Source organism: Anas platyrhynchos, chromosome 10, assembly GCF_047663525.1.
Source record: "Anas platyrhynchos isolate ZD024472 breed Pekin duck chromosome 10, IASCAAS_PekinDuck_T2T, whole genome shotgun sequence".
Taxonomy (NCBI): Eukaryota; Metazoa; Chordata; class Aves; order Anseriformes; family Anatidae; genus Anas; species Anas platyrhynchos.
Window position 1 is genome coordinate 6,133,533 of NC_092596.1, and position 27,962 is coordinate 6,161,494.

The 27,962-nt window shown below is 44.5% G+C and overlaps 1 protein-coding gene across 11 annotated transcripts in view; it reads right to left on the reverse strand.

Annotated features, from left to right (window-relative positions):
- Positions 1 to 27,962, reverse strand: part of DCX (doublecortin) — a 100,228-nt gene that overhangs the window by 56,932 nt on the left and 15,334 nt on the right. For 8 of the 11 annotated variants that reach the window (XM_072042796.1, XM_013095502.5, XM_021269313.4 and 5 more), the window contains exons 2-4: positions 26,872 to 27,078; positions 24,937 to 25,327; positions 14,505 to 14,845 (exon numbers count right to left, since the gene is read on the reverse strand). In XM_072042796.1, the coding sequence (XP_071898897.1) occupies positions 14,505 to 14,845; positions 24,937 to 25,300 (705 nt within the window). In that variant the 5' untranslated portion in view covers positions 25,301 to 25,327; positions 26,872 to 27,078. Of the gene's footprint in view, positions 1 to 14,504; positions 14,846 to 24,936; positions 25,328 to 26,186; positions 26,435 to 26,871; positions 27,079 to 27,290; positions 27,437 to 27,616; positions 27,636 to 27,962 lie in introns of those variants that run through there. The other 3 variants (XM_072042797.1, XM_038184067.2, XM_038184068.2) reach the window with 3 other exon arrangements.

Here is a 27,962-nt window from a genome sequence, read left to right on the forward strand (position 1 = left end):
GGACATAAGAAAAAAAAAAAGGACCAAAGCAACCCAAAGTGCCTGCTGTAACACCTATTATTACAACTCATGAAGACAAAGAACTGAAATTCAGAGCCCTCCTTTTCATGATCGGATCAGAAGACTGCTCCACAAACTTAGTCTTTTCCCTCGACAATTCTGCATGCTACATTTAGCAGTGGTAAGCAGGTACATTTCCGCTTCGGTTCCCATTCCTCAATCTTCCTTCACTTAGCCCTAGGAACAGAGCAGCCCAAACTCACTGAAGATAGTTTTATTTCTTTGAACCTCGGGGCTTTTCATCAAGGAAGAAAAACCATGGACCTATACTGCTTTCTGCTCTTGTGAGTTTAATAGCGGATCCTTTAGCGTATGTAATATATTATATTCTTGTTTATCCACTTCAGTATGCTTCATCAGCCAAACATAAATATTCAGTGTCAGTGTTTACCCGTTTAGCATTGTATAGCAACTTGCATAATTAAATTACCCAAAAGCATAAAATTAACACCTGATGGGAATCATCTTATTACAATTTATACCTGAAATAGAAAAAAGTCCTGCAAAAGCAGAGCTTACAGACTCAGTAATTTAGGAACACATTCAGTGGCCATTTTTAACCATAACAGTAGAAGTAAGGAGAGACCAGCTTCAGCCTTGGCAGTTTCCTTGCCTTTCCCCTTGAAGTGGTGAACACAGCTTCTCAAACCCCGCGAGCACCTCTGCACGAGGCAGCCTGCAGGAAGCTCTTCACGTGCTTAAGAGCTTTGATGCATCTAAGCTGGCATGCTTGGCTGAGACCCAACGCACGTGCTTGATGCTGGCACTGGCTTCAGAAGTGCTGCAAAGTGCAAGCCAAGCAGCACTCATCCCCTGTCACCTCCCTCTGTACCTTCGTGCAGCCAGGTACACTAAGTCTGGGCCTAAGTGGAAATCAACCCCCTCAAAATCTCTTTAGAGACAATAATATTTCTTATTAACTTGAGATGCCATAGCCTACATAGGAGCAGTAATAAGAAACCAGAGTTCATAAAACCAAGGCCTTTGCCCAAATCATTAAATCACAACACTCTCAGCTCTGGAAGTTATTCATTGTTTTTCTCTTGCATGAAGTCTGAGTGGTGTATCCTTCTGAGGTAGAAGAAAGTCATTAGCAGCTATTTCATAGCTGTGACCCACACAGCTTATGATTATTATAAAGAACGACCAACCAGGCACACATCAAATTAAGGAACAACGATTCATAAATCCAAAACACAGTCTGACATCTTGCTTTTGTATGGGGTCTGGTAAAATCCCATTTGAAGCAGAACTGGAAATCATGCCTTTCAGTCTTCCCCCTCCATTTGTGCAATACCAGCCCATTTCTGGCACACACCGCCACTTCTCTGACTCAGGCAGAAAAGGTGGATGTTAAAGAAGCCATAAATAGCATTTGATGGTGCTCCCATTTCTATTACAAGTTGACTTTGATTCAGCTCCCTGAGATTAACGGGAACAAGAGAAAGACAAATAAAATTATCCCAGCTGTTTGTGGGCAGCAGACCTGGCCTCCCAGCTGAGAGCTCTTTGTGCTGCTGAGAGCGTCACCAAGCAACCAGCCCTTGCAGCTGCCAGATGACAAAAAAGAAGTGAGAGCATGACTTATGGAAAGGAAGCACATGTGAAGGGGATAAGGGTTGGGACTGAATCAATCTCTGCTTTGTCTCCTGGCCCAAATACAGCACCAGATAAAAAAAGGAGATCACCATCAATGGGACTCACCCGCTGAGGGGGCAGAACCCGGACGTTTGTTTTGTGTTAGAAGCCAGACCCTTGGAGTACTGAACTCAGGTATCCCATACACGATATCAGGACACAATGAAAAGATGAGAGATCGAGTCTGTTATGATGCTATTGAGACTTAGTATTCTTCATCAGCCTTAGCTGGTGGTCCAAAAACCAGCACAAGGTGGTCCACAGCACCTCTGCCAAGACGGCTCTATTGTCCCAGTTGTAAGTCAAACCTACATATAAGGCAAGTGGAAGTGAAAAAAGATCATCTGATAATTGGAACAATATGGCAAAGAAAGCAAAGCAGACAGGCAAATCCCCATGCACGCCAGCAGGGAATCAATAAAATGGGAGAAAAAATGGGTTGATAAATGAACATTCAAACTGTCGACAATGCTTTACTGATTGCTGTAGCCATGTTAGCTCTTAGAAAACTGCTAGAAGTAGGTAGTGGCTATTCTTCTTACAGAATCTGGGCAGTCCTTGATTAAAAAAGAAAAAAAGGAGGTTGAGATACCTGGCCTATATCATCCCCCAAGCAATCTGTAGTATCATTTAAGTCTTACAGCTGAGTCTTTTTTTTTTTTTTTAAACCAAAAAGCAGCTAGGACATGATTTTTTATTTTTTTTTTTTAAATTTGAACATTAAACACAAATTATCAACCTCATTTCAGTCTCCCCATGAGTTTAAATGAGGCAAATCACACCTACCTGAAAATGGCACATTAATTGCCTAAACCTGGGTCACACGCTGCAGCTGAAATGGGAGCAATGTGGGAGCCCTGAGACCCACTTCTGCTGCTTGAGTATCTGAAGCACACTGCCTCTCTTCCATCATATAAAATATATCCTGTAGCATTATCTACCTTCTGCTTTTGAAAGTAAGTCTTTGGTGAGTTATGCTTAGAAAAAAACACACACACACAGGTTGGTTTTCACCCGTATTAAATATTAAGAGATCTGTACGTTAGAGTGCAGTGTATCCACTTTTGGGCTTAACTTTATTTTTCCTTGTTTACTGCCTATTTTACACTAAGCTGAAGGCTTCACACATGCAGCTGGAAACAACCCAAACAATGAGTATCAGGATCAGATGGGATTGTTTCCAGCATCTGCTTTCTGGAAGAGAAAGCATTTTGAAGAAACAGTGTAAAATGGAGCAATGCTGCACTGTTTGGCACTAAATTGCTACCTGCTGCCAACAGCGGTGCAAAAACTTTATGAAGAATCTCATGAGGTGGACAAAAATTCAAGGAAAAGCGGACATTTCAGAAACTGATCCACTTTAAACCTGCAAGAAATGCCAAGGGTGCAAATATCTCTGTTGCTTTAGAGAACTAAAAATAACACTCACCAACAGCCTCTATCAAGACTCTTACACAAAATTCAGGCAGCCTTATGGCTTTCATTTGGAGTGTGACACATGAGCGTTTTGCAACCCTCTCACTAGGGTTGTCTAAAGTGAAGGAAAATCCCCCATCCCATTTTCTCTCAGATATTAAAATTCACTGAAAGCAAAAATATGCCTCAATTTTTAGACGGTATTAAGAGATGTAAGTTCTTGTTTCTAATCCATAATGAAGGGCTTTCAAGTAGGCAGGAATAACATTCATAGCTCCTAACGTTGGCTATCTAGCTCAACTCTTTGATACACTTAATTTACATGTAATCCTGCAGTCTGCCAGCAGTTGATAAGGTTCCTGATACGTGCACTTTTGAGGAAGAGAAGTTTAGTCTTCTTACTGCCTTTCTAGGGAGCTGAGCTCCATGATGGAAGGATACTCAGGTTTAAGTTTTCAAACAGATTTTTGCTTCTTAGCCTGATACATACGTCCCCAAATAGCTTTAAAATTATTGAAATGTTGAAATAGCTGCACTGCATTTTTTGGTTCTGCTTCCGTTATTAAAATACTTCACAGACTCCTGTAAATACCAGGCAGAATGGAAAGCAGGATGAAGGGCATAATTCCTCTCCACTCCGATGATACTATTTTGGAGACATAAAGACAAAGTGTGAAAATTAGGCATATCAAAGGAGTGGTTGACAGATGCTACAAATCCCGAGATAATGTCTATATGACACACTTGACAGAAGAATGGACAAGCACTCATTAAGAGCAAGATTTTAACAAGCACTCAGTTTCTGTGCCCCAAATATGAAGAGCAGGACAACACAGTTTTGATAAAACCGTTTCAAATGTTTCATCACACAGTGGGGTGATGTCACCTCTGTCTTTAGTATTAGTATAGATGGTACTCCCCATCAGTGTAGCTACAGCTTCTCTCAACCTCTTTACATAACTAGACACCCTGGACCCCCAAAGGAAGCTACCCTCCTGGGTGCCATGTCATTCTGATACCCCAGGCGCAGGCAGACTCAGTTTCATATTCATAGGCACATACCACAACGCAGAAGCCATGAAGAGCCACGTAAACCCAGGTGATTTAGCACTGAGCACTCCGTGGTACACACTGACCACTTCAACTTACTTCATGTTTCACCCATATCCCATTCCTAGCATTCCTGCATTCACAAAGGAGCTTCCATACACCTTCATATGCTATCCCACACCTCCTAGTGAAGATCGGAGAGCTGCAGGGCAGAACTTATTTGCTTCCATCTTCTGAGGGTCACTCGCAAATGTGGAGAAGTAAAGTGGAAGGGCATTTAAAAGAAAGTTCCTTTCTAAATTTGGAATGCATGCTGTGTGTTCTAGCACGTTATTTTGTTCTGAATCTCTGCTAAGACAATGGTACTAGCCTGTTTCATCAAGGCCAATCCTCTCTGCTGAATAATTATATTTAATTTAAAAGCCAAGTATAAGAGTAATTACTAGAACTGTGCATTATTTTGCACTTAACTATCTTCCATTACACTGCCTGTTCACCTTGGTAAATCTCCCACTTTTCTCCAGATTTGCTTTATTGCAATAATTCTTTCATCTTCTTCACCAAGAACATCAATATCCAGATCACTCAAGACAAAAAACACTGATATCTTGATACTTAATTTTACTGACAAAAAAAAAAGTTGTATTTTTGCCGTAGTTTCTTCTAAACATGTCTCCAGTCTGTGATAGTATTTTCCCTTCACTTCACTACTTTATATTCCTTAATAAGTTCTCAACACAGCTTTTCCTCATGAGTTTTTGAAATCCAGATACCCACTGGCTCTCTCCCCCCCATGACACTGTTCCATTCCTCTGTGTTAATAGATTAACAAAATGAAAGCTTTTCTTGCAAATTTCCATTTATTCATACTGCGTTATGTTGCGTATTTCATGATTCGTTTTAACTTTCATTCCAGTTGATTTATCTCGTATATCAGGTGTGTTTCCTAGTGAACTTTCAGCACCAGCCCTACAGAGGAGAACGGGTACACCCATCAGTCACCCTTCAGCAACACCATGAGCACGAGGGCCTGGGGAAGGGCCCGAGAGGTTACGTCTGGAGCACAAGGGGAGCGATAGCTCGAAGCAATGCTTCTTTCACAGCAACACACACATGCCACAAGATGCTTTCCTAAACCAATTACTCTTTCCTGTTCAGAGAACCCAAATAAAAGACAGCTGCTCTCCCAGTATCAGTTAGCCTGGCTGGGTGTTTCACGTGGTGGCTCGAACTGATCCCTCCCGACCAGGGAGCAGTGTCCGCAGCGAGGCAGCAGCAGCACCAGCACTGGGGACCCTGACAGCCGCAGGGGACGGAGCCCCAGACAGGCAGCACAGAGCAGATGGCGAGGCCAGGGGAGCACAGGGAGGGAGCTACGAGTCCTGCTCTCCCTGCTGCCCTGCAGGCTCACTGGCTGCATAATTATTCCTGCGGAGCCAATAAAGCTCGCTGTGTTCATTGTCCTTCAGATAACAGCCCAGACCTGGGGACGGGAAGGATTGACCCCTCACGCCAATTCTGACTGAAGCAAAATGCCCTGAAAAAAAAAAAAAATCCTTCTAATGAATGGTGCACTTTATCTCATCCTCCCCATGCCTAGTTTTTGTTCATAACTAGGTCCTCCACTGGGGGAAGAAGAGAAAAATGACTGAAAAACAGGTGACATCTTACACTCACTAGTTGAAAAATGTACTGAAAATGTGTGGCATTTTTCAAGATAGAAAGCGATAGAAAAGCATCATGAACCAACACATACACGCTTCCTATTTATGTTAGGATAGCTGGATAAATTTAAAGCTGTTAATAACAAAGATTTGCATTTATCTCAAAGCATAATGTACAAGTAGTGAAATATGCTTTCAAAGTGCACTTAAAAACTCTGTTAAAATGCCTTTTGTTTATTCGAGTAAGGGAAGAAGAAACAATAACTAACCTTCAGAGCACAACAGTCCCTGGGTTTCTGTAAGAGGAGAACTTTGATTACTTGGACAGCAAGCTGAGCTGCAGAGTTGTGTCCTGTAACACTAAAATTTATTTACACGGATAGATACACGTCCATGCACTCTTACACACCCTGTTTGCTGTTAACCAGAAAATGAGAAGTACGTCTATTAATTCAGAAAAGGCTGTGTTCACAGGGCACAGGGTGTGTCTCCTGGCTTGCAGTGCTGAATGCTCTGGTTATTAGCCTTGCTCATTTTTCCCTATTCAGTCTGAATTCAGAGCTAAGCAAATTTCCAGGAGCAGGCCTGCAATTCCAGCTCTGTATGCTAATCAATTCGATGCAGCTTGCGAAGCCCTGAACACAAGCTGGAATAGCCCTTAGCTTTCATGGCTTGTCTTTGCACTTCTCCACATATGCAGGCCTACCTTAGCCAATTCTGAAAATCTGGATGGACTGGATCCAACTTTTTTCCTCCTAAACTCCTTTAGACATGCTTTTATTACATTTCTGTGCCAATATCTTTCGTCACCCCTGGCAGACACTGGGGTGGCTGGAAGCTGTTACCCTCTGCACACGAGCAACGCTATCACTTGCCCCAAACAGAGACCTTTGAACGACGCTTGCAGTATGTACAAACACGTGAGGCTCTGGACAAGCTCTCCTGCTCAATCTGGGCCCCTTGCACCACGGATTCATTTCCTAACACTTAGGCTCCATCAAGACATACATAGTACATACACAGTAAAAATCACTAGTTCGGCTTTGCGTGTAGTTTCAGAGACAAGGAAGGAACTACTGTTGTGCTGGCTGATAGCACTATCACGCTATTTCTTGCCAGCCCCTGCAGTTTGGCTGCATGCCTTACCCAGAGCTAGTGCAAGCTCTTCCGAAAAGAAGATGAGCTGTCGTAGCTTACCCACTATAGAGTGAAAACAGGCTTTTGATCAAAGGCCAAGAAGAGCTGGGAAGGGAACAAATGGATTCAGACGGACAAGAAGAGGTGGAACTTGCCACGAGGTGTGGAATGCAGCACCAACCACAAGCATTGAGGTAGATGTTTGCTCAGAATACATTCAGCATACCTGCTCCTTCTCAGAGGTATCCTATTCACACTGATGGGATTTCTACCTGAGGACCAAAAAGCAACCAGAATCTTCTGCTTCACGTAATGATACAAATTACCAATGAAAAAAAAAAAATAAATAGAAGTCTTTCTTGGCCTGTCTCAGCTCCTGATATTCAACCTAATTTTCCCTTGCTCATTTTCAGCCCATTTATTCCTAGATAAACCCTCCGGCACTACAGTGAATAATCCTCTTCTCTCCTGGGATTCAGAGTGAAAAGGGAACATGTCACTCTATGACAGAAAGAACTGCCAAAATAAAGATGCTGGTGAGGACTGAATTTTTAACGTACATCTCTTTCGGGGTGTGAATAGCACCAGGATTCAGTAATAGGGGCCATGTACTTCTAGGTCACCAGGTCAGATCTGACTGCATCCTCCAATAATTTTGACAGCCTGCCATCTGTGATGTAAGTAGCAGGTGTTCATGTGAATTTCGGTCAATACATGTCTACTAGCAAGGCTTGCATTTTTAGAAAACCCACAATTTTTAGCAAGCAGCACTGAAGCCTGCTTCTGGACTTGGATTCTCACTGCCTTAAGTGGACGATAGAGTCATCACAGCTTTTGCCAGTGTTTACAGAACAAAAAAACGCCAACAAATAGTGCCAGAGGCCTGCTGGATGGCAAGCAGGAGCACAACACCTTCTTCCAAAACAGGAGGCTGAGGGAAAGCAATGAAAAAATATCTGCCAAAGGTTTAAAGATGATGAGCTCCTTCGCTGTCTCCCTGTTTTCTGCACATGGCTTGGGGAGATTTTTTTTGGAGACAACACCAATGGCAATCACATCAGCCCCAATGCCCACATGAGAGGAGACATGATCAAGACTTGAGCTGCTGAGATCAGACTGCTTCTGCTTTAATAAATACGGGAATTAGCACGCAGAGGCTGCACACAGGGCAGCCTCTCAAAAAAATACGTGTCACCTTTTTTTGAGAGTGTCACCTTCAAACTGCACACAACAGAGCCAGGTTAAAAAAAAAAAAAAAAAATTTGCCAAAATGCTTATAACATTGTGATCTGCTAAATCCCTGAAGCAGGACACTCTTTGTTGACTTGTTTTTGAACAGACTACAATGCAAACCAATTGACCAGCTATTTAGTTGTAGCTATTTAATAAACCTGTTTAAAGCAGTAACTCTTCAGATTGACTAGAGGTGGAGGGCACCGTTCTCTCGTTGGCAGCAGTTACCACGGCATCAGTGCTACAGGGTTAGGGCATTTGCCACCTGTCTGTAGTTGGCACCGTACCGAAGGCACTAGCTAGCTAGTTTGGCTAGCAAGGTTTCAGTAATAGTGCCTGATGGGGCCACTCTGGGGCAGACATCGGTGTCCCAGCCAGGCCCTTTTAGCCCAGATTCTGTGGCCTACAGACCTATATAAACAAAAATTAAGAAGCATAAGGTTTCTGAATAATATCTCAGAAAATCTTCTGAATATTTTATCATAAGTACTTAGATACACGTTCATGGAAGCCTGGCTTATTCACTGTAGTGTATAATCAAATCCTGGAGGGATACCTGAGGACTAATTGGTTTTGTCTGTGTTAGTGTCTAGTCATTGCATGAATCAGGCAATGCTGAATTTCGAGCTCAGACTAAGAGCTCCCTAAAGATAGAGAACCAGGCTGCCTTGTCTGGCTGTGTAAGTGGTTTGGGTTCAGAAGTTCTTCAGCCCATGCATTATTACTTACCCTTCTTGCCATGACAGTTGCTAGTGAGGAATCATCTCACACAAACAGCCTGAGTCAGGGCAGTCTGCAAATGCAAGGAGGAGGAACAAAGCAGGGACTTAATCTTCATTTGAAATGCTCTGGCGGGGAGGTGGCTATGGGCAAATCCGCCTGGGCTATTCCTCTGCTAGGGCTGAGCCAGACCTGTCCTGATATCAGGATGGGAGGCCTATGAAAGGCCTGCCAAATCTCAGCAGTTAACAAGAAGCGCTTACAAAGGACTAAGAAAACGATGCAAAGCAGATAGAGTTTCATTGTTACGGCTTTATGCAGCAGGGAAGGAAGACAGGACTCACCTCTCCCCATTAGCACCAGCTGTTGTAGAGCCTTTTGCAGGAGGCAGAATACAAAATACATGCGCACCCATCTCCTATTCTTCCCTTCCATTTGTTTTGGGGCTAAATCTTTGCAGCAGTGCATGAAACTTTGTTCTGGGGTTGCTTCAATGCTGTTTTTCAGTCTCCACATGGGCAGTTGTGAAGTCTCAGATGGATGAGGAGTTCCCCACCCTGCTGCAGGATGTGTCAAACAAAGCAAACCCATTTGTTTGCTTTAAAGCCCTGAACCTCATGCCTCAGGGCGTAAGTTAACTATCTGCAGGACTCTCTCTAGAGGGAAGGTTGGTTGTTGTGTTGGTTTTTTTTTAACCTGATCCTTCAGCAATGCAGATGTTACTAGGAGTTATTCACCTTCCTGAGCATCAACTACAAGTCACAGCAGTTGGAAACATTTGTATTTTTGGTACAAATCTCATCCTGTGTCACATTAACAAAAGTTACTATAATCAATAAAACTACACTAACCTGGCAACAGAGTCCATTGCCAGCACTGACACTTGAGCAGGGAAAATTTTACTGATTTTTTTCCAAATACCAGCTTAAAATCAATGCAGCATCTCCAAAGTTTATCTAGTTTCTCAAGTGCAACTTGCATAGATACATCCAGAGTAGCTTTTTACAAGTAGTGCAGCACCAGAAGCTGCTTTACCAACTACTTTGTTAGCTGTTACCTGAAAGTATCAACCTTTAACTTACTGTGAGCCTAGTAATCCTGCTTCTCTCTTTGCTGCTGCTGCCCTTCCTGCAATGCAAGTCATCTAAACTGAAATGGCAACTTCTCCTCTGGACAGGAGAGGTGGGCTGGCCTCCTATGCATTTGCATCTGCTTTGCAAACAGAAAGATGAACTCCACTCATCACCTGCCACATGGAATCCTTATCAAAGCAAAGATTGCTAGAGGGGAGCATTTCATTAAGACTAGAAATTCTTTCGGGAGCACAGTCACAAGTGCCCTGACATATAAAAACGTATATAACTTCATCTAGCGAGACAGCTAACACTCGGATGGAACAAAAGCACTTTGTCTGGGTTAGATAAAAACCAATAAATAGCACATGTCTAACTCCTCCCTGTGCATGAAGATTTTAAAGTCCAGAAGAGGTCATCATATGTTGTTATAACTAAGAAGACATTCAGTTGTCCTGCTTGTTAACCAGAATCTCTGTAACTATAGGGAACTACAGTCTGCAAGCTCTCTCCCACCTGAGCAGCACCTTACTCTGCTTATTTGGTGATGGTAATTGATGGAAAGGAGTATTTAGTTAATTAAGACATGGCAATATATCAGCTAGAGGAAAAACTAGAAGGACTTCCATACCACTGAAAAGTATCTTAACGTAAGGTAGAACATTAATTTTTGTTGCTACATCTCTTTGTATACTTGCTGAATGTCTCAGACTTTGGAATGCAAGACTGGGCAGGAGAAGAGAAGTTCAGTATGTACAGAAGACGTTAACTTTCACAGTTCATTTCTTAAAGCAGGAATGAATGCTGACAAACACCACCTGCAAAGAAAGATGCAGAAAGAAGATGGGCTGTCAGTCATGAAATAGCCTCCTCTCTTCCTTACAAACACCTATGTATTTATTGTACACCACAGTGAGAAGCTCAAGCACAAACGGGACAGTAAATCTATACAGCATTTGCAAGCCCTAGTTGAGACTATTGTATTCAAAATATTTGAATACAACTTCATCCACAAACTCAAATTCTGTTTTCTAATTCAGTTCAGCTACAAGAGGAAGAAACTGCCATCATGTGTTTACAAAATAGCCGGTGCTCCCAAGAATCCAGACTTGTTTGGGACACTGATATAACTAACAGTTTAAAAAAGGGAATCTGCCAATACAACTGTTTTCCAACATGGCCCACAGATCAGACCAAATTCAATCCTGCATACACACAGAAATTATACTATACATATCTCAACACAACAGAACCTGTAGACATAAAATGAAACACTGAATGTGATCCCCTGTATAAGTTTTTGTTTAAAGCATCAAATTCTTTGGCATATACCATATCCTATACAGCCATATAAAAATAGTTCAAAAGCTGAGTGTCTATTGTGATTCTGTCATGACTCTTCTTTGGCCAACAGTTTGAAGCCCCTTTTGAATTCTGGGGCTTTTGTCAAGAGCTGGTAATATATTCTGAGAAGAGAAGGAGCTCGAGTACAGACAAGACTGGGCACAAGGCATTAGAGATACACATGAGACCAAGTGAAATAAGCTACTTAAACACAAAATGCGAATTTAGCAATTTCAAAAGGACAACAGTACTCAAAAAGGCAACAATCCAAGATACAAGAAGCACAACTTCCTAAAATGACCTCATCCCACTGCTGTTTTGAGTGCTATATTTATTCAAATGTACCCCATCCGGCTCTCAATTAACTGCTTTCTCATTTCCAAATGCAGGTCTGCAGTGCAGAGAAGTGTAATTATTTACACACCACTCCATCATTGCCACTACTGTCTGTACTTCTAAAGCATCTTGATTACTCTACTGATGAGCACCATGGAAATGCCTATAAATAATCATCTCCCCTCATTAAGTTACAGTTCATGGAGTGGGGAAGGATGATTTTCCTTTGTATGTTCCTTTCGTAAATTTTATCGTTTCACAACAGAGGGAGTAACATGCCTCTGATGACACTCAAAGAGACAGACTGTCAGGATTCTTGTCAGCATTTCAGCTGCGAGCGGCTTGCAGTTCTGTATGAATATTTTCTCCTGAAAATAAAGTACCGTTTGTCAGAATTAGGCATTCAAGACTGTTTTTCTAATGTCAGATTCAGACATGCAAAAACCTTTAGTATCACATCAGAAGGTCAGACTTTATGGAGCAGTATGTCATGGAAACCTTAACAGCAAACACTGCGCTCACAGCAGAAGCTTCTGGCTTTAGCTTGCAACCCTGAGAACACACATGGGGGGGAGATTTCAAATGAACTTAGATTAAAATACAAACATTGAAGGAAACCTTCCAATAAGAACAAAGCACTGGTAAATAGATTTGATCCTCAGGGATCTCCAACAATAATTGACGCCACAAATATCAAACATTCCATTGCTGTCAAATCACAAAATCTCATTCCTCTCATTAACCACAATACTAAACGCACATTTGCATGCAGTGAAACTGCTGGTGGTAGCTCTCTAACACAATGAAATATCACGTCATAAAATGGTGAATTTTAAAGCCAGTAAAACAAGCTGAATGGGGTGTCTTCACTCACTGAAATCAGATTCCTGCAACAAGAAGCAATTGTGAAGTTCTCACACCACCCCAGTGAACAAAGTACGAAGGCACGAGTCCCCATATGGGTATGAGAGCTTGCTATGAGGAAAGCAAGGTTGCCTTCTATTTTGGGATTCAAGGAGAATCGTATATCTGTGGCTGCTATGGACAACAGTCTGCAGTAGGAATTGCTAAATTCCCTAGATCTTTGAGCCCCATGCTCAGCCATGTCCCCATGCAAGGCAGCAACTCCAGCACTGGATCGCTTTCTGCCCTGCAGCAGCATTTCTCTAGGCAGTCTGTAACTTCAGAGCAAGCAGCATTTCCCAAATTTCTGTTTAGGAATTAGCACAATTTCACAGGCTGGTCCAGCCAACAGGCCATAAGTACAGTCCAACTTATCATCTGATTCAGTCTTGCTCATAGAGCTGGAGAGGAAAACTATTCTTACTCCTGCAAATAGCTTAGAGAAGGAGAACAGAATGGTCTGACAAATTCATGAGGTATTCCTATTTCCATGCTCTGCCCAAAGCAGCACCTCACCTCCAACATGTTGGCTATTTCAAACAACTGAAACCATTTAGTGGTTCAGATTAAGATCTTGATCCACAACTGTCAGTGCAACAGCACTCTGTCAGCAGGAGGAGGCAACTGCTTTCGGGTCAGATCCATCCATCAAGCTCTTTTTAAAGCTGCTGTGACTCAAGATGCATGGTCTTGTGCCCACATACCATTTTCCTCAAAGAGGAAGGATCACTTGTCCCTCCCCTCCCTCTTCCCCCAGCCACTTTCAGGGTTCCCAGTACATCGCTCCCTGTATCCCTGCTTACTTACAACACACGGCCATACTTCTGGACAGCTTAGCTGGAAAGTCACCCACCCCTCTATAAGCTATGCAACTTATGAAGAAAAAGTGCTGAATATCCAACAGGCTAGAGTGACATGCTCCATTCAAGCTCCCAAATACTGCACCTGGACTGGGACACCTCATTAACAAACGTTTGGTGCTGGAAGGACGAACATTTTCATTTGTAAAGGCTACATGTTGTTTGCACACACTGCCTAGTGTTGGCAAGGTATTTGAATAATTTTCTCCAAAGATAGGAGCGAGAGTTAATTTAAAGCAATAGTAGCAAACCTTAGAATGGCCAGTGTCCTACCCCAACACAAGAGGTGGAGCAGAAAAAACAGATGCAAAAATAAGATTATCCCTCAGTTCCAGAAGACACAGAACTATTAAATTAAGCTCAGAATTTTCCTTGAAGAAGAACCTAGCTCTTCCCAGTCCTCTGAGTTATCCTCCACATTCCTTTAAGTGTTTTCATAGATACAGTAATATGAAATGTCTTATTGCTGTATAGCTGCTAATAAGAGACAGATGTGTCATTCAGTTCCAGGAAAATGTAGACATGAAGCACATTATGACAACCCACTAAATATTTTTGACCCAAATCCCTTTCTGCATGTTATCTCTTTATGCATTTAGTCAAGAAAATGCAACATAGTTCCATACTTTTCCTGCTAATTACTGAGCTAGCCAAAAGAGAATGCATGGATCAACTGCTTTATCTTAGCAAGGCCAGAGCAAATCAAGCAACACATTCACTTAGTGAATCCAGAGCTTGAGAGCTCTTGCAATTACTTCAGAGCTAAATCAACTGGTGGCTGTGAGCCGAGCTCCCCATGTTATTTATTTAGCTAGTCCGGAAGACACGCACTGCACACTGGCGTGCAGGACGAAGCATCTGTTTCACTCAGACGGTTGGCTGCATTCTTTACTTGATATTAATATCAGTGAAAATTTAGCAACTTAACCACTGGCATGGGAAGTCTGAATTTTAAGAGAACAGATGGCAGTGATCATCTCAGGTTAATTTTAGGCTTCAAAAATTGCTCTTAGTCAGCAAAGTGTCAAGATAAGAGGAAAATAAAAGGCAACATCTGTAAAATCTCCTACCTGTTTCCCGTCCAGAGTATACAGCTTTTTGACCACTCCTGTCTCCAGCTTGATAGCTTCAGTGATATCAGTGAGAACTTGCTCAAACGAATGGGCAGTCTTCTTGTTCAAGAGCACACGGACTGCTTTCCGGGGCTTCACCCCGCTACGGATGATGGTTACCAGCTTGGGCCGCACAAAATCTTTGTTCTCCTTTGCCTGGGCACTGTTGCTGCTGGCCAGAGACTGAGGTGCTTTCTGGTTGGCAGACGTCTTCACGTTGACAGACCAGTTCGGATTGACATTCTTGGTGTATTCCACCTTCTTGAAGAAGTTGTCAGATGAGCAGACATAACTTTCACCTTTTGAAAGAAATAAACACACAGTTCTTTCCATTAAACTCCCGAGAAACAGAAACTACACATCTTTCTCCCATTAACTATGCAAAACATTACTCATTGTTTTCATTAGAACTTCCATGTCAGCTTGTTATTAAAAGTCAATTTTATAACGTATATGCTTATTTGAAATATAATCTAGCATTTCCTGAAAGTAAGCAAGTCACACAACTTGCATCAGCAAATACACACCATCACTCAGTCACGTGAACCAGGGGTTAAACAAGATTGAGAATCGTAAAGATATTAGGTACCTGAAGATGCAACTAAGCTGTCTAAAAGCTCCTAACCACCTAATTCATTTAATCACCTAAATTATTTTGTAAATCTGCCAGCTCCCTCTCCATCTTTACAGACCTAGCTACGACTACAGTCTGTCAGCCCTTACTAAGAGGGTATCAACATCCGTCCACAAGGTACCTCTTTTGTCAAGGCTGAAGAATGATGAAAATCCAGTACTGAGTAATCTCTACCAAAAGCAGCTTTGATAAAGCTAACAGGCAGAGCAAATATGCTTCGTTGTAATGTCAGTGGTCTATTAGAAGTCAGACCTACTGGCAGCTGAGATAGAATACTACACCAAATACCACTGCTTGCTTTAAAATGGCTGGTACCAACCAAAAATACACTCAATCCAAAATTAGACATAGTAGAGAAGGGTTAAATGTTGCACAGTCTTATTAGTAATTCACTATATATATATATATATATATATATATATGTATATATATATATATATATATGTATATATATATAGATATCTCCCATCCAAAATTAGTTTCAAGCTTTGTCTGTAATTTATAGGATCCTATCTACCTAAGGTTTTATGATCACCTTAAAGAAGGATTTGTAGGATCTTCTTTGGGGCCTGCAAATCTGATGGATCCTAGAGGACTTATTACTAGAATGAGACTGTAAAAACAGTCTCCCTAAGGGAATGTAGCTGTCTAGTCTGAAATGACTCAGGCTGCTGAGCATTTGAGAATGCACTAAAAAAAAATAAAAAAATAAAAACAGCAGTCATTGCTAGAGGAAGAAGCTTTTGTCCTTTGTCTCACCATTAGATAAAATTTTAATAGGAACTGAAGGCATAACATGGGTACCTGTAGGATCTTAGGGAGTTTCTTTTGGTGCTTTATTGGACTCATCTTACAGAATGAAGTTCTTTAAACAATGTGATAGCTTTTAAATCAAAATATAGATTTAACTATTTTGAATAAGAAAAAAATCCTTCTTCAAATGCAGACTAGCTGCATTTCCTTATCGGTTACCTACTGAAAACTCTATGGCCTGAATAACTTTGAAAAGTCTGCCCAGCACCTGAACCTTGCTTTCTACCAGGGGATCTTATAGGACAGGATCTGACGTCTAATCAGCTGGGGTATAAATATGGATTTCCAAAGAGCCCACCAATTTCCATGAAGAAGTTATGGTCCAGGCATGTAACTCATACCTGGTACCACAGTGTTCATGTAGTTATTCTCCAGCTGACTAAACCTCATTTTTGATGGACATACTCCTATGATCCGTTCAAAGACTACATGGGAAGACAACTACCAGATATAATGCCATAGAAGCCTTTTAATAGGCTTAAAACAAAGGGATGCATAGTACTTATGTCCTTCCTACTGTGCTGTTTGATGTCACTAGCAGCCATGGAAACAATGCAGAATGGTTTTAGGTTTTTTTGTTTGTTTGTTTGTTTGTTTTTCCCTGATTTCGTATCCTGTTTGCCAGAAAGTGGTGAGTGGTGAGTGATTACACCACCAGCAGCAGCACTTCTGTCTCTGCAGCCATGTAGTGACCGAGATCATTTATCACCAAGAAGGAGGTATTGTTTTCCCTTTTGAAGGAAAAACAGAAATACAACAGAAATACAGAATGCAGAAAGCTGCCAGGCTTCGTGATGAACACTACTAGTTGGGCATTTTTTCAACTTGCGTACCCCACACTAACATAACCCCATCAGGAGGCTCTGGTGGCCTGACCAAAGAATACCAATCTATATTTGGGGCATGCATGCTGTCAGAAAAAAAAACTCAGACTATGAAGTTCCCATAGCTGAAGCTCCTTAGTGTCTCACATTGCTCAAATTGGATGCAATAGAAGCACAGATACCCCAAAGTGTTCCATACATTGTAAGGAATTCCCACTGGAAACAGATGGTTTTTCAAAAGCACTCAATTCGATGAATCTTTCTCATTAATAAGTGATAAGCTGTGGTTTATCTACCTGCTTCAGCCAAGCGACATCTGGTGTGGAGGGTGCCTGTGCTTCTCAAGTTTCATAACCAAGCGTGAAGCACAGCAGAGTTTGGGATGCTCAAATTGGGGAATTAACTCCAAGAACCTGAGCCTCCCTGAGCCAGTAACTCCCAGGCAGAGGCGTTTTTGGAAGCACGCTCCTTGGAACAGTAACATGATGCTCTGAGAAAAGGGATTCCTGTGTTTAAATGCGTTACTAGGAATAAGTGACTTGAGTTCTACTCTTACCTCTGCCCTAGGCCTCCTTGTGGAAGCTCCTGACCTGTGCCTCTGCTTCCCTACCTGAAAAGTAGAAGTAGCAATACCTGCTGCTGAGGGGCTGCCAGGCTTGACTACAAGCTGTTTACATAATACTTTGGGATGCAACAACGAAAAATGTATGTATTCGTGCCGTGTCCTATCAAACCATGAGGTCTTAAGGTATATTTTCTATTAATAAGTTCCATATTTTATATTAAGCAAAAGAGATTATTGGTCTGTTTAGTAGAGCTAGCTGTCCAGCGTATCTAGAACAGCATACACTGAAGGCAGCAATGGCATAAGGCAATACTCTTCTGCTAGGCTTTGTTTCCACAAATGCAGTATTAGGTCACTGTATACACACTTTGAGATTACATCACAGTCACAAGTGGAAAATCTAATCAGCTTTTTCACTTTGTTTCATGTAACCAACCCCTAGCGGATATTTTACAGAATTCTAAAACTGGCCCAAAATTTGCTTGGAGTGACGTGGCTCTGCCCTTCAGCATAGCAGCTCTTCTCAGCAGCATTTCCAGTTAGAGCAGGATAGCTCCAGGGAAGAGGCATTTCCTTCTTCCCCTGACCTACAGATGTAACCTGAAATGTTAATTTCATTTAAAGATAACAATTTACGTCTTTCCAAATCCAGTTTATGGCTCTCGAATAATAACCACATAACTGAAGTTCCTCAGTAAGACATATCCCTTTTACCAATGGCCAGCCTGGAACATTTCCTCTTTTACTTCCTACAGCTGAGCTTTACACAAATTTTACCAGAAGGTAGTAGCAGGACCAAGCAAAAATGGTCTGAAGTCACAAGAACTTTCCGGCTTTGAACATGTGTGTTGTGCCCAGAGGATCTCTAAGGAGAGAAATCTCATGGAGGATATTTCGATCAGAGAGGAGCGTTTTCTTTGCTACATTCATCTGTGCTAAGCCTATGTTGAGAACTGAAGGTGTGCAGCTCCATCAGAAATGTGCCTGATCAGCACAGCATGGCTGTAGAAGTGCACAGGTTAACAAAGGAAGGCGAAGAAGCAGATATGAGATTCACACAAGAGCAAAAGAAATGGCTCCAAGAAGTACATTGATCGCCAGCCCTGAATATAAAAATCTGTGCACAAATATTTTCAGGAGCACGTCGTTAGACAGCAAGCAGCTGTGTGCACGTGCAGAAGCACAGCCAGAAGCCCTGAGGAGGTATGATGAACGGCCATGTCACTGCTTCCAACAGAGCCCTGAGCAGCAGCCCCAAAGAGAGCCTCGTATGAGAGCTAGGAGGCTTCAGTAAAAGCAAGAAACATCCCTGACAACACCCAACCTGCTGCTGGCAGTGACTGCAGGCGTGACACCAGTGGTGAGATGGGCAGCAGCTTTCTCGTGCAGTGCTGGGTCAGTGCAAGATGCCCTTTCTGCATCGCGAAGCCAAAGCCCTGCAGGATGACGTGCACTTGGCATCATGCAGCGTGCTCTGGAGGTGTCACTGTTTGTGTTGTGCCACCAAAGCAGCCAAGGCATTTACTTGTGCCTTCTGTCCTGCCCTAAGCAATAGATGGACTGCAAGCGGAGCTTTGCCCTTAGGTCATCAGCAGCACATTTGCCATTTGAAGCCATGGCTCGTATCACACAACTGTTCTGGCTCCAAGTGCGTTACCCGGTACTGTGCGGCCAATTTGATAGAAGCACAAGGCGATTATTCAGCTCCTACAGAAGGGATGATCTCAGCAAAGATAAGGTTTGCCTTAGAGAAGGTTTCTTAGCGAGACTCTAAGCTCAAGATGAGTGCTAAGCCTTCAACCCTCTTACAGCAGCTCTTTTTGACAATACTAAATACGACAGGCTGCGCTTTCAAAAAAGTTATCCTCTCGCAGCATGCACCAGCAAGTTTTGCATGCACCAGCAAGTTTTCAAGTGTAATGAACTACGTGCAGTACTGGAGAAAAATTGCAAAAGCTGGACTGAGGCCATTTTGAAAGTGTAAGTGCTAACAGGTATTCCAAAAACTGTCTCTGTAGGCTGCAGTCAATTATTCTGGTCGTTAGCTCGACTGTCTCGAAGTTTAGGCTTTGCTACTGTGCCCAGCTTTCGTGTTTTGTGGGATTTACCATTACTCCAGTAGGAATTTAATGGGCTGCATGCCTTGCAGAGTTCACTATATATTGTGTTAAAGCAGGGCTTTAAAATCAAATGCATGAACTTCTTGCTACTTTATGCATTACAAATGATCTTCCTCTGCTTCAAGACCTACTCCACCATGGCAAAATGAACCGTGGAAGAGTTTCCTTCCCCCCTGGCTGTTCCACGAGGAGCTCTCCCATGAGAGAAGCTCCTCTTGTTCTCTTGAAAAAAATAAAAATAAAGAAATGTGTGATTACCAAATTGCCGTCACAGCCATGTGATGCTCATAGAGAATTTGTCGTGCCAGATTATCTGCAGGGACCATACCAGTTCTGGCGTGGTGGCCAGGATGAGCAAGGAAATAGAACCACAAGAAGGTGTTTTGTTATATGGGATGTAATTAGCCAAGCTCTTAGGAAAAGAGCCATAGAAAACAATCCCACAAGTTACCAAGGCTTCAATGTTGGATTACACGAGCTTCAGCGTTCCATGCAAACTGCAGCACACACACGTTGGGTGGGGACTTCATCATGCTTCCTACAAACCCCGCACTCCCAGCGCACACCAGGCACTGTACAGCTCCAGGGTGGAGCCTCTCCTGTGATTACTTTAAACACTCCTGGAGAAGATTTTGGAAAAGACTCCCCAGGGCACGACAGGATACAAAAGCTTGGAAGCACTTCCTGGAATATCTCACACAACCCAAGAACGTTTGCAATTAAACCCTACGGAGCAAAACAAAAAATCCATTCAGCTTTTTGTAATGTTTAAACTGAGGCTCAGACTAGAGCAGCCCAGCACAGAACAAGGGCAGGAATCCACTCTGTGGGCACTCCAACCACAACGCAAGGGGGGCTCTGCCCTGCCTAATGGCCTGGGCACATCAGGAGCTCAGACAGGAAAATCTCTACAGCTTCAACTGCTTGTTGTCTCTCAAGTATTAATTTTCATCTACAGTCTGCATTTTTGCCTTTACTCACCATGCCTACACGATATTTGGATTCAGTAAATGCGTACTTCACACTTATTTCTGACCCTGCTCACATGCAGCAAAGGACCTTTTCTTCACATGAAATCACCCTCTGGAAATAGGTCCAAAGTCCACTTTTAATAGAATATCTGAACCATGCAAGTACCTCCAGACCTCTCACCAGACCCTGAAAGACTCAGGAAACAAATGAAAGCACTTGAACAAGAAAGCTCAGAGCTCTGACTTCCATCTTACAGAACTGGGACAAACAAGTCAGGCTGCCCTTCTGCATCTCAGTTCCTCAGCAGTAATGACAACTTCTTCCACCTTGACATGTTCAGACTGTAACTTCCCTGGGCTGGAAGCTCTCTTTGTACACATCTGTATGGTGCCTTGCACAGTAGGATGCCCGGTTTGGTCAGTGCCTCTAAGCAGGGACAAAGATCTAACCTGGGCAAGGTGGGGAATCCAGCTTCTGGGGGAAGCGTCAGTTCCCCGCTTCACTGACATATCACGGCCTCCACCAGGGGTGAAGTTAACTCAGGGCTGTGCTGCCTTCAACAGCAAGGTGTCTGCCCTGGGCTTGGGCTTTGTCTCGAGTCACAGCTCACTGTCCTTTGCGTTATGTCAAGAAAAAGCTAGTGGGGCCACATGAGAAAGCAGCAGAATTATGGAGTGGGCTAAAAATAATCTTTCATCCCATAGAGAGCTCATCTGTGGGACAACAGAGACAAGAAGTTGCAACCCGAGTTCGGAACACATGGCCAAGCATGGAGTTTCTGAAGACATCTTGCTGCTGAAGTCAGTGTGTAGCATCTGCTTGCACCTTTACCCAGCCCTCCTTTCAAAGAAAAAGAGCAGCTGGAGCTGAGGCAGGGAGGATTTTCCATCTCATTGCAATGGGTCTATAAGCACAAGGAACAAGTCACCCTGTCAAAGGCACGAGGATTTTCGTAGAAACTTGAGTGACAATGTAAGCTGCCCTAATATCAATGTGAACAAGGCTGGAAAAGGTGGCTGCTTTCCTTTTTAGCATCTTTCCTATTCAAGTTGTCACAGCGCCAGGTGCAGAATTAACTGTTACAACGGTGGCTCAGCAGTAATCTATAAAGGCAACTGCGTGTTTTTCCTAAAGCCTCAGTCACTAGAACCCCTTATAATATGAAGTTCACCTGGTGCTCTTTTCCAAGATTCACTCATTGACCAGAACGACCATGCTAGGCAGCAGCACTTGGGCCAAGCACTCACTCCTGACTTAGCAAAGAGAGCATGCAAGGAGAGGATGCTGTCAGCAATTGACCGACAAGTCAGGATCAGCTGTAAGAGGGAAGTAAGAGGATGCTGTATTGCATTAAAGCAACATGTAGATTAAGGAGGAATGCAGTCCTGGAAAATGGCAGCACGTACTTGGGCACTATTTACAGATACGTTAAAACTGATGATGAAAACTGGGGGGTCAAGAGGTAATGACTGCAGTGATGGGAGGCTGCCATTATAAGTGAAAGGGGGGGAAAAAACAATGGTGGATTTTGAGAGAAGGTCACTGGGAGACATGGACATAGACATAGACAACTCTGGCACAGGAGGCAGCATGGAACAAGCAGCAGTGACAGGTGAGAGCTCAGCAGGCAGCAGAAAGCACTCCGTAGTTGGCAGACTCCTGGTGGGCCTCCAAAATGTGAAAGGCTTTAGGGGACTGTACTGGAAAGGAGCAGGAGGCACATCCCAACTGATGGGCAGGAGAGATGTGATCAGAAGAACAGAAGAGACTTCACTCATTCCATTTCGGACGGATTAGGAAGTAAAACGTTTATCCAGAACTTCAGGAGAAAGGCCCCTAATGCCAGGTGAGGAAAGCCTACAAAGCCTGGCTCTGGAGACCAGAAGGGTTACTTCCAAGGACCATTTAATTAGCAGCACACCGAGTGTTTTCACATTACAACAACTTAAACTGCTTTAGACGCTCTCAGTCCCCAACCAGAAAGCTCATTTATATGGGAAATGTACTGTTAGTACCCACCCTGTGCTTGCATGCCACAGTGTAAATGCTCTGAAGTTCTGTTCCCATGTGCACCTAGCACACAGTTATGTGAACACCCAAGCTAACAGCATAGCTCACCACAAGGCTGGCTGCAACCACAGTATTAATAACCAAAAGCAACGTCTCTTCAAGATTGCTTTTCTACAATAGACACGTGGAGCATTCCAGCAGGACGGGAATGTTATCATTAAACACTCAGTAACAGCGTACAGGTCTGCCTTTGCATTTTGAGACACTGGATCCTTTTGTTTTCATGCTGCTCATTGTATTTTCCTTGCTGATGCTCTGCTGGGGATACCGCAACACAATCCCATCCTGGTTGCAGTGACACGTCTTCAGTGCTGCTTCCAGCTACTGTTTTGGCAGAACAAAGCCAGAACCCAGATGTCAGCACATCCTGCCTGTACCCCAACCAGGAAATATATTTATTTATTTATTTATTTATTTATTTATTTATTTTTCAGGAATCAAGTACTTATCTGCAGAAAGAAAAAAAGTGAAAACCAGGCATAATAATGAAAGGCCTGATAACTTCTGACAAAAAGCAGGAAGAGCGTAAGAGAACTGAATTTTCCCCTATAGAGTTACTCCTGAAGACATACACAAAAGCTAGGACAAGCAGGACTGAGAGCTGTCATTAGAGAAAGGCTGTAGCCATATTACAGAGAGCACAGAAACAAAGAGCAGAATCTCTAGAATTAAGGGAGGCCACTCCTCCGTTTGACAGCTGTATGGTAACTCAGCTGAGAATAACTCCACTAGGACTGCGTCATCTCTCTGAAAGGCACCAACTTGTTCCCAGTAAAAATCGTCTATGCAGACTGGTATCACTCCATGGTGTGCCTTTCCCCACCAAGTATCTTGGGGAAACAAGTATCCCACTTGCAGATAGAGACAGCTAGGGAAAGGGGCTCAAGTCAAGGTCGCACAATGACTCGCTGTGAGGCTGCCCCTGCAGCTCGGTGGCTCACACAGGCTCACAGCCATTGTCTTACTGACAGCAAAAGCCCTGTGCTTTTTCTGAGGTAGCCGAATCAGCGGGTGATCTGCTTGGGAGGAAACAGAACAGGGAAAAGCACCTCTTGTCTTGCAACAGGGTACATCCAGACAAAGGGTGGAGTATTTGAACCGTTCCAGGCAGAGAAAAGCAGTCGCTGTGGGTGTTCTCCATGCACCCTGCTCAGGCTGTGCCCCCGGCAGGGCACGGCCACGCAGCAATTTCATCCTGGGCATCCTCCTGGCAGCACCCACCCGCTGCAGAGGGAGCTCCCCGCACACGGGCACAGCTGGCACTGAGCTCCATGGGAGCAAACCCATCCCAGACAGGACGGATTTTTGGCTCATCCTTCATCCCACAGCCTAAGCGATGCCCAGAGGAACAGGCAACACTGCCAGCCCCTCTGGAAGCAGGGAACGCGCAAACCTGCCCCGAGCATCCCCTGCACGCTCACACCTTCCACCATTAGATGCCTTTCCACACTTCCCCACAAACCTACCACAGCAGCCCACCCCACAGCAGCCCCTGCAGGAGCACTCCCCAGATCCCCCCGCCTACACCCCCCCACCCAACCTCCCCCCGTGCACAGCCCCACGCAGGAGCCCCCGGCTCTCTCCCCTTCACACACCACCACTGCGGCGCACCCCGAGTATGACCCCCCCCAAGGAATCCCAGCACCTCCTCTGCAGTTAACCATCCTTGCACATTCTTCCACACAAATCTATAAATCCCCAAATTTTGCCGAGTGCCACCCCCTAAAATCCCTCTCCGTGCACGCGCTTTGTTCATTAACCCCAACACACTGCGCGAGCGCCTGACACACCCCTCCACGCTCCCAAATGCGGCGTGAACCGCTCGCACACCCCTTCCACGCCCCCACCACGGGCACCCTGCAGGAACCCCAATACCCGACTCCACTCCCAACACCCCTGCACAGCCCAGCCCACACCCCCCAAACACACACCTTGTGCACAAACCCCCCGCTGCACCCCCCAGACTGCATAAATCCCTGCCACCCCCATCACACACACTGCAGGAGCCCACCCAGCATTACACACACGCTGCATGACACCCCCAGCACCTCCCCTTTCTCCATTCACACCTATCCACCCCAGTGGGACCCCCCCTGACAGCCTGGACAGACACAGGGACACCCTCAGACAGCCCCCTGAGCACTGGATACCGCCACGTCTCGCCAAGAGGCAGACACACCCCTCCAGCTCCACATCTGCACCAGAGCCAGCATGCTGGGTGCTCCCCGGGGGCTGCCACCTCTCCAGGGGTAAAAGGAGCTTGGGCAGGTTCAGCCCAGAGGGGCAGAAGCATCCCCGAGCCCCTGGGAAACGTGACCTTCGCAGCAGACCGAGTGGTGCAGCCCCCTCCTCACCCCGCCTCCTCACTGCACCAGGCGGCAATGCTAATTACCTTCCTCCAGCTCATCCATGCTCCCGATCTTCCGCGCCCCATCGATGGTGTAAATGTAGCGGACTCCCTGGGGCAGGTTGATGTTGTCAGACAGGGAGCGGGTCAGGTCAGCCAGGAGAGCATCAAAACTTCGGAAGCGGTCGGAGGACACGGCGTATACAATCCCCTTGAAGTAGCGGTCCCCGTTGCGATAGAAACGCACCTTCTTGGCTTTCTTCTCGTTGCTCAGCGCCTGTAAGGTCCTGGTTCTGTAGAAGCTACAGTGAGCGCTGTGAGTGGGGCTGGGCAACCCGTTCATCCGTGAGCCTCGCATGTTTCTGGACGCCTTGTCTCTTTCGTCAAAGTGTCCAAAATCAAGTTCCATAGTTTGGTGAACCCTAAAGATCTGAAGCTGAGCGGGAAGATGGGGAGAGAAGGAGTGTGAAGGGGACAGGTTAGAGCCAAGCAGAGCCACGAGCCAGAGAAAAACGACACTAATGCAAGCGCTGTGACTGGAGCAGGACAGATGTATTTGGGATGTGTCCCCTCCCCTGACCCAGATTTGTATCGATTCTGGGGGCTGAGGGTAGGAGTGGTCCTCGCCTTTTGAAAGGGATCCAACTACTGGGGGCAGGGAACACATTTCTAGAGAGCAGTCTGCTCCTGCACCTGGGAGTTTTCAAAGTGCAGTAAAAGGGGACTCGGGGCCAAAAGGGACACATGACAGTTGCAGCTTGGCCCCAAAAAACTCATCCAAACACCAGTTGGCAATGAATTAAACCTCTGAGCCCTGTGAGGTTTCCTTTGGCAACAGAAAACAAGGAGATCCCAGTGAGTCAGCCCTTCAATCTGTCGAATCACGGAAGGAACCAGAGCATCTGAATATTTAACATTAGAATAAACTGGCATTTATGAAAGAATGGTCACAGGGGAATAAGCAGTTTCTTTGTGACAGCCTGTTCAATAAGGGTTAGCAATGAGATCCAGCCCACCCTTCCCCCTATCCGCAGCCCCCTCCTAGCCCATCAATCAATTCCCAGGACCAGCCTACATCTCTAAGAAGAAATGACTGGAAAGAAAAAAATCTGTCATTGAAACGAGGCTTCTATGAGCCCTTTTCAGCAGCCTGAGCTGGTTCTGAATTGCATTTCTGCTCCCGTTTAATGAGGAGGAGAAAATAAAGGGGCTATTTCCAACCCCCTTCCAGCCGTAAGTGATTTAATTGCTGGAAGTGCCCCTGCCCAAGGGACACGCCGCCCCTGCCAGCTCACCTTTCATTGTTCTGAGCACAGGGGGCTCCTAGCGCAGGGGAAGAGCAGAGAAAAGCGGGGACTTGTGCTGACAGCCACTAATCAGGAATTTCCGCATAGCCCTTAGTTTATGCCCAAGAACAACCTTCCTCCCGCACCAAACCCCAACACAAAAGGAGGAGGAATCCCCCAGCCCTGCAACAGAAAGATTTCCACTCCCTCGGCGCAGCCAGGAACATGCAACTCATGTATGTCACTTGCATGTTAACGCAGGGCAGAAATTGCATTCACAGCCCACACTCGGCAGCCAGGTATAAATGTAGGAAAAGCTGTTGCTATCTCTTCCCCGCCCCTCACATTTGCCAGAACTGAGCTGCTTGCCCGCATTTTACAATGTCACCGTGACCTGTACGTAAAAAATCATTGTCCCCAGCCCGCGGTAAAGCAGATGACAATGCAGGCAATCCATACAGAAACCCCAAATTCGGAACGTTTTCCCCACGATGCTAGCTGGGGTAGATTCAGGCTTGTGTCATGTGCTGAACAATGAAACATCCAAGCAACTTTGGGAATGAATCAGAGGATGCAGGGGTTTTGTTTTAAAAATGCTCTGCAGATGCTGCAAGATACTAAGAGAAAGATTCCCCCTTCCATCTGACATCTGTTACTTTTCTGCATGCAAGTCACTCGAAAGAGCTCTACTCACCGGTTTTCAGCGCACAGGGTGGAGATGCTGAGAGAAAGAAAACCAGGCTCACTCTGCCTTTGTTGTCTGAGCTCCAAGCAAGAAATTCCTGCCAGGGTGGATGAGACGCCTCCTAGGTCCTAGTGCCTTGTTCGATCCCTTCATGCTAACTTTGCCTCGGTGGGTTTTACTCTCTCATCATTCAGCTGCTTGCAGTCTTCTCTGTATCTGAGGGGGAAAAAAAAAAAAAAACAAAACGGGTGTGTTCTTTCCAGCTCTGGATATGTTTATAGCCAGGTAAACAAAGAGTTTAAGGGGGCAAATTTGGAGCTTGTGTTCTGAAGGGAAATAAATTCTTAGCTCCAGCTTCACCAAGAAAGCATCTGGCCCCACTGAAAAAAGAGCTTAATTAGACTGATGCACCAATTTTATAGGATTACCAGTACAGGGAGGTCATGGCTACAAGCCTACGATGTGTTACGATGCTGGCACAGGACTCCAGTGTGTTAGGAAAGCAACTAAGAAAACAGTTGACCAGTGGCACTGGGCCCAGTCTTGCTGCTGTATGGGTTTTACACAGCTTTCATGGTTTACACTGGCAAGGAGGAAGGGACAATTCACTTGCTGGTTCTGCATGCAGTGGCCCTGAATAATTTTTCTCCGTTAACATTGGACATAAGCCAAAGCCAGAGCTCTGAATTCATTCAAGTACCCAAGGGGTTGGGGATGGAGTCAATCACCACAAGCTTAACCCAACGGATTCAACCTGGCTCAAATCCCAAACGAAGAGAAGTTCGGATTCCACTGCAGAAGGATTCAGCTGTCGCAAAATCGCAAGAGGCTCCTTCCCTGAGACAGCAAAATCTTTCACCTGCTTTCTGGACAAAGATTTCCATTCTGCCAGGGGAAGAGCAACACTGTGAGCCCCTCTCCTGACCCTGTTGGTGCTGGTCTCCTCTTTATGTTAGAAAAGAATAAGCCTTGGAAATGGGAGGGTCTACCCATCTGTAGAAGGAAATCTTTCCTAACAATGCTGTGTCTGTTTTGAGTGAAAACATCAGATTTTGTCATTCTGGCGCATTACTCATTTATACAGAAAAATTTAGTATTTA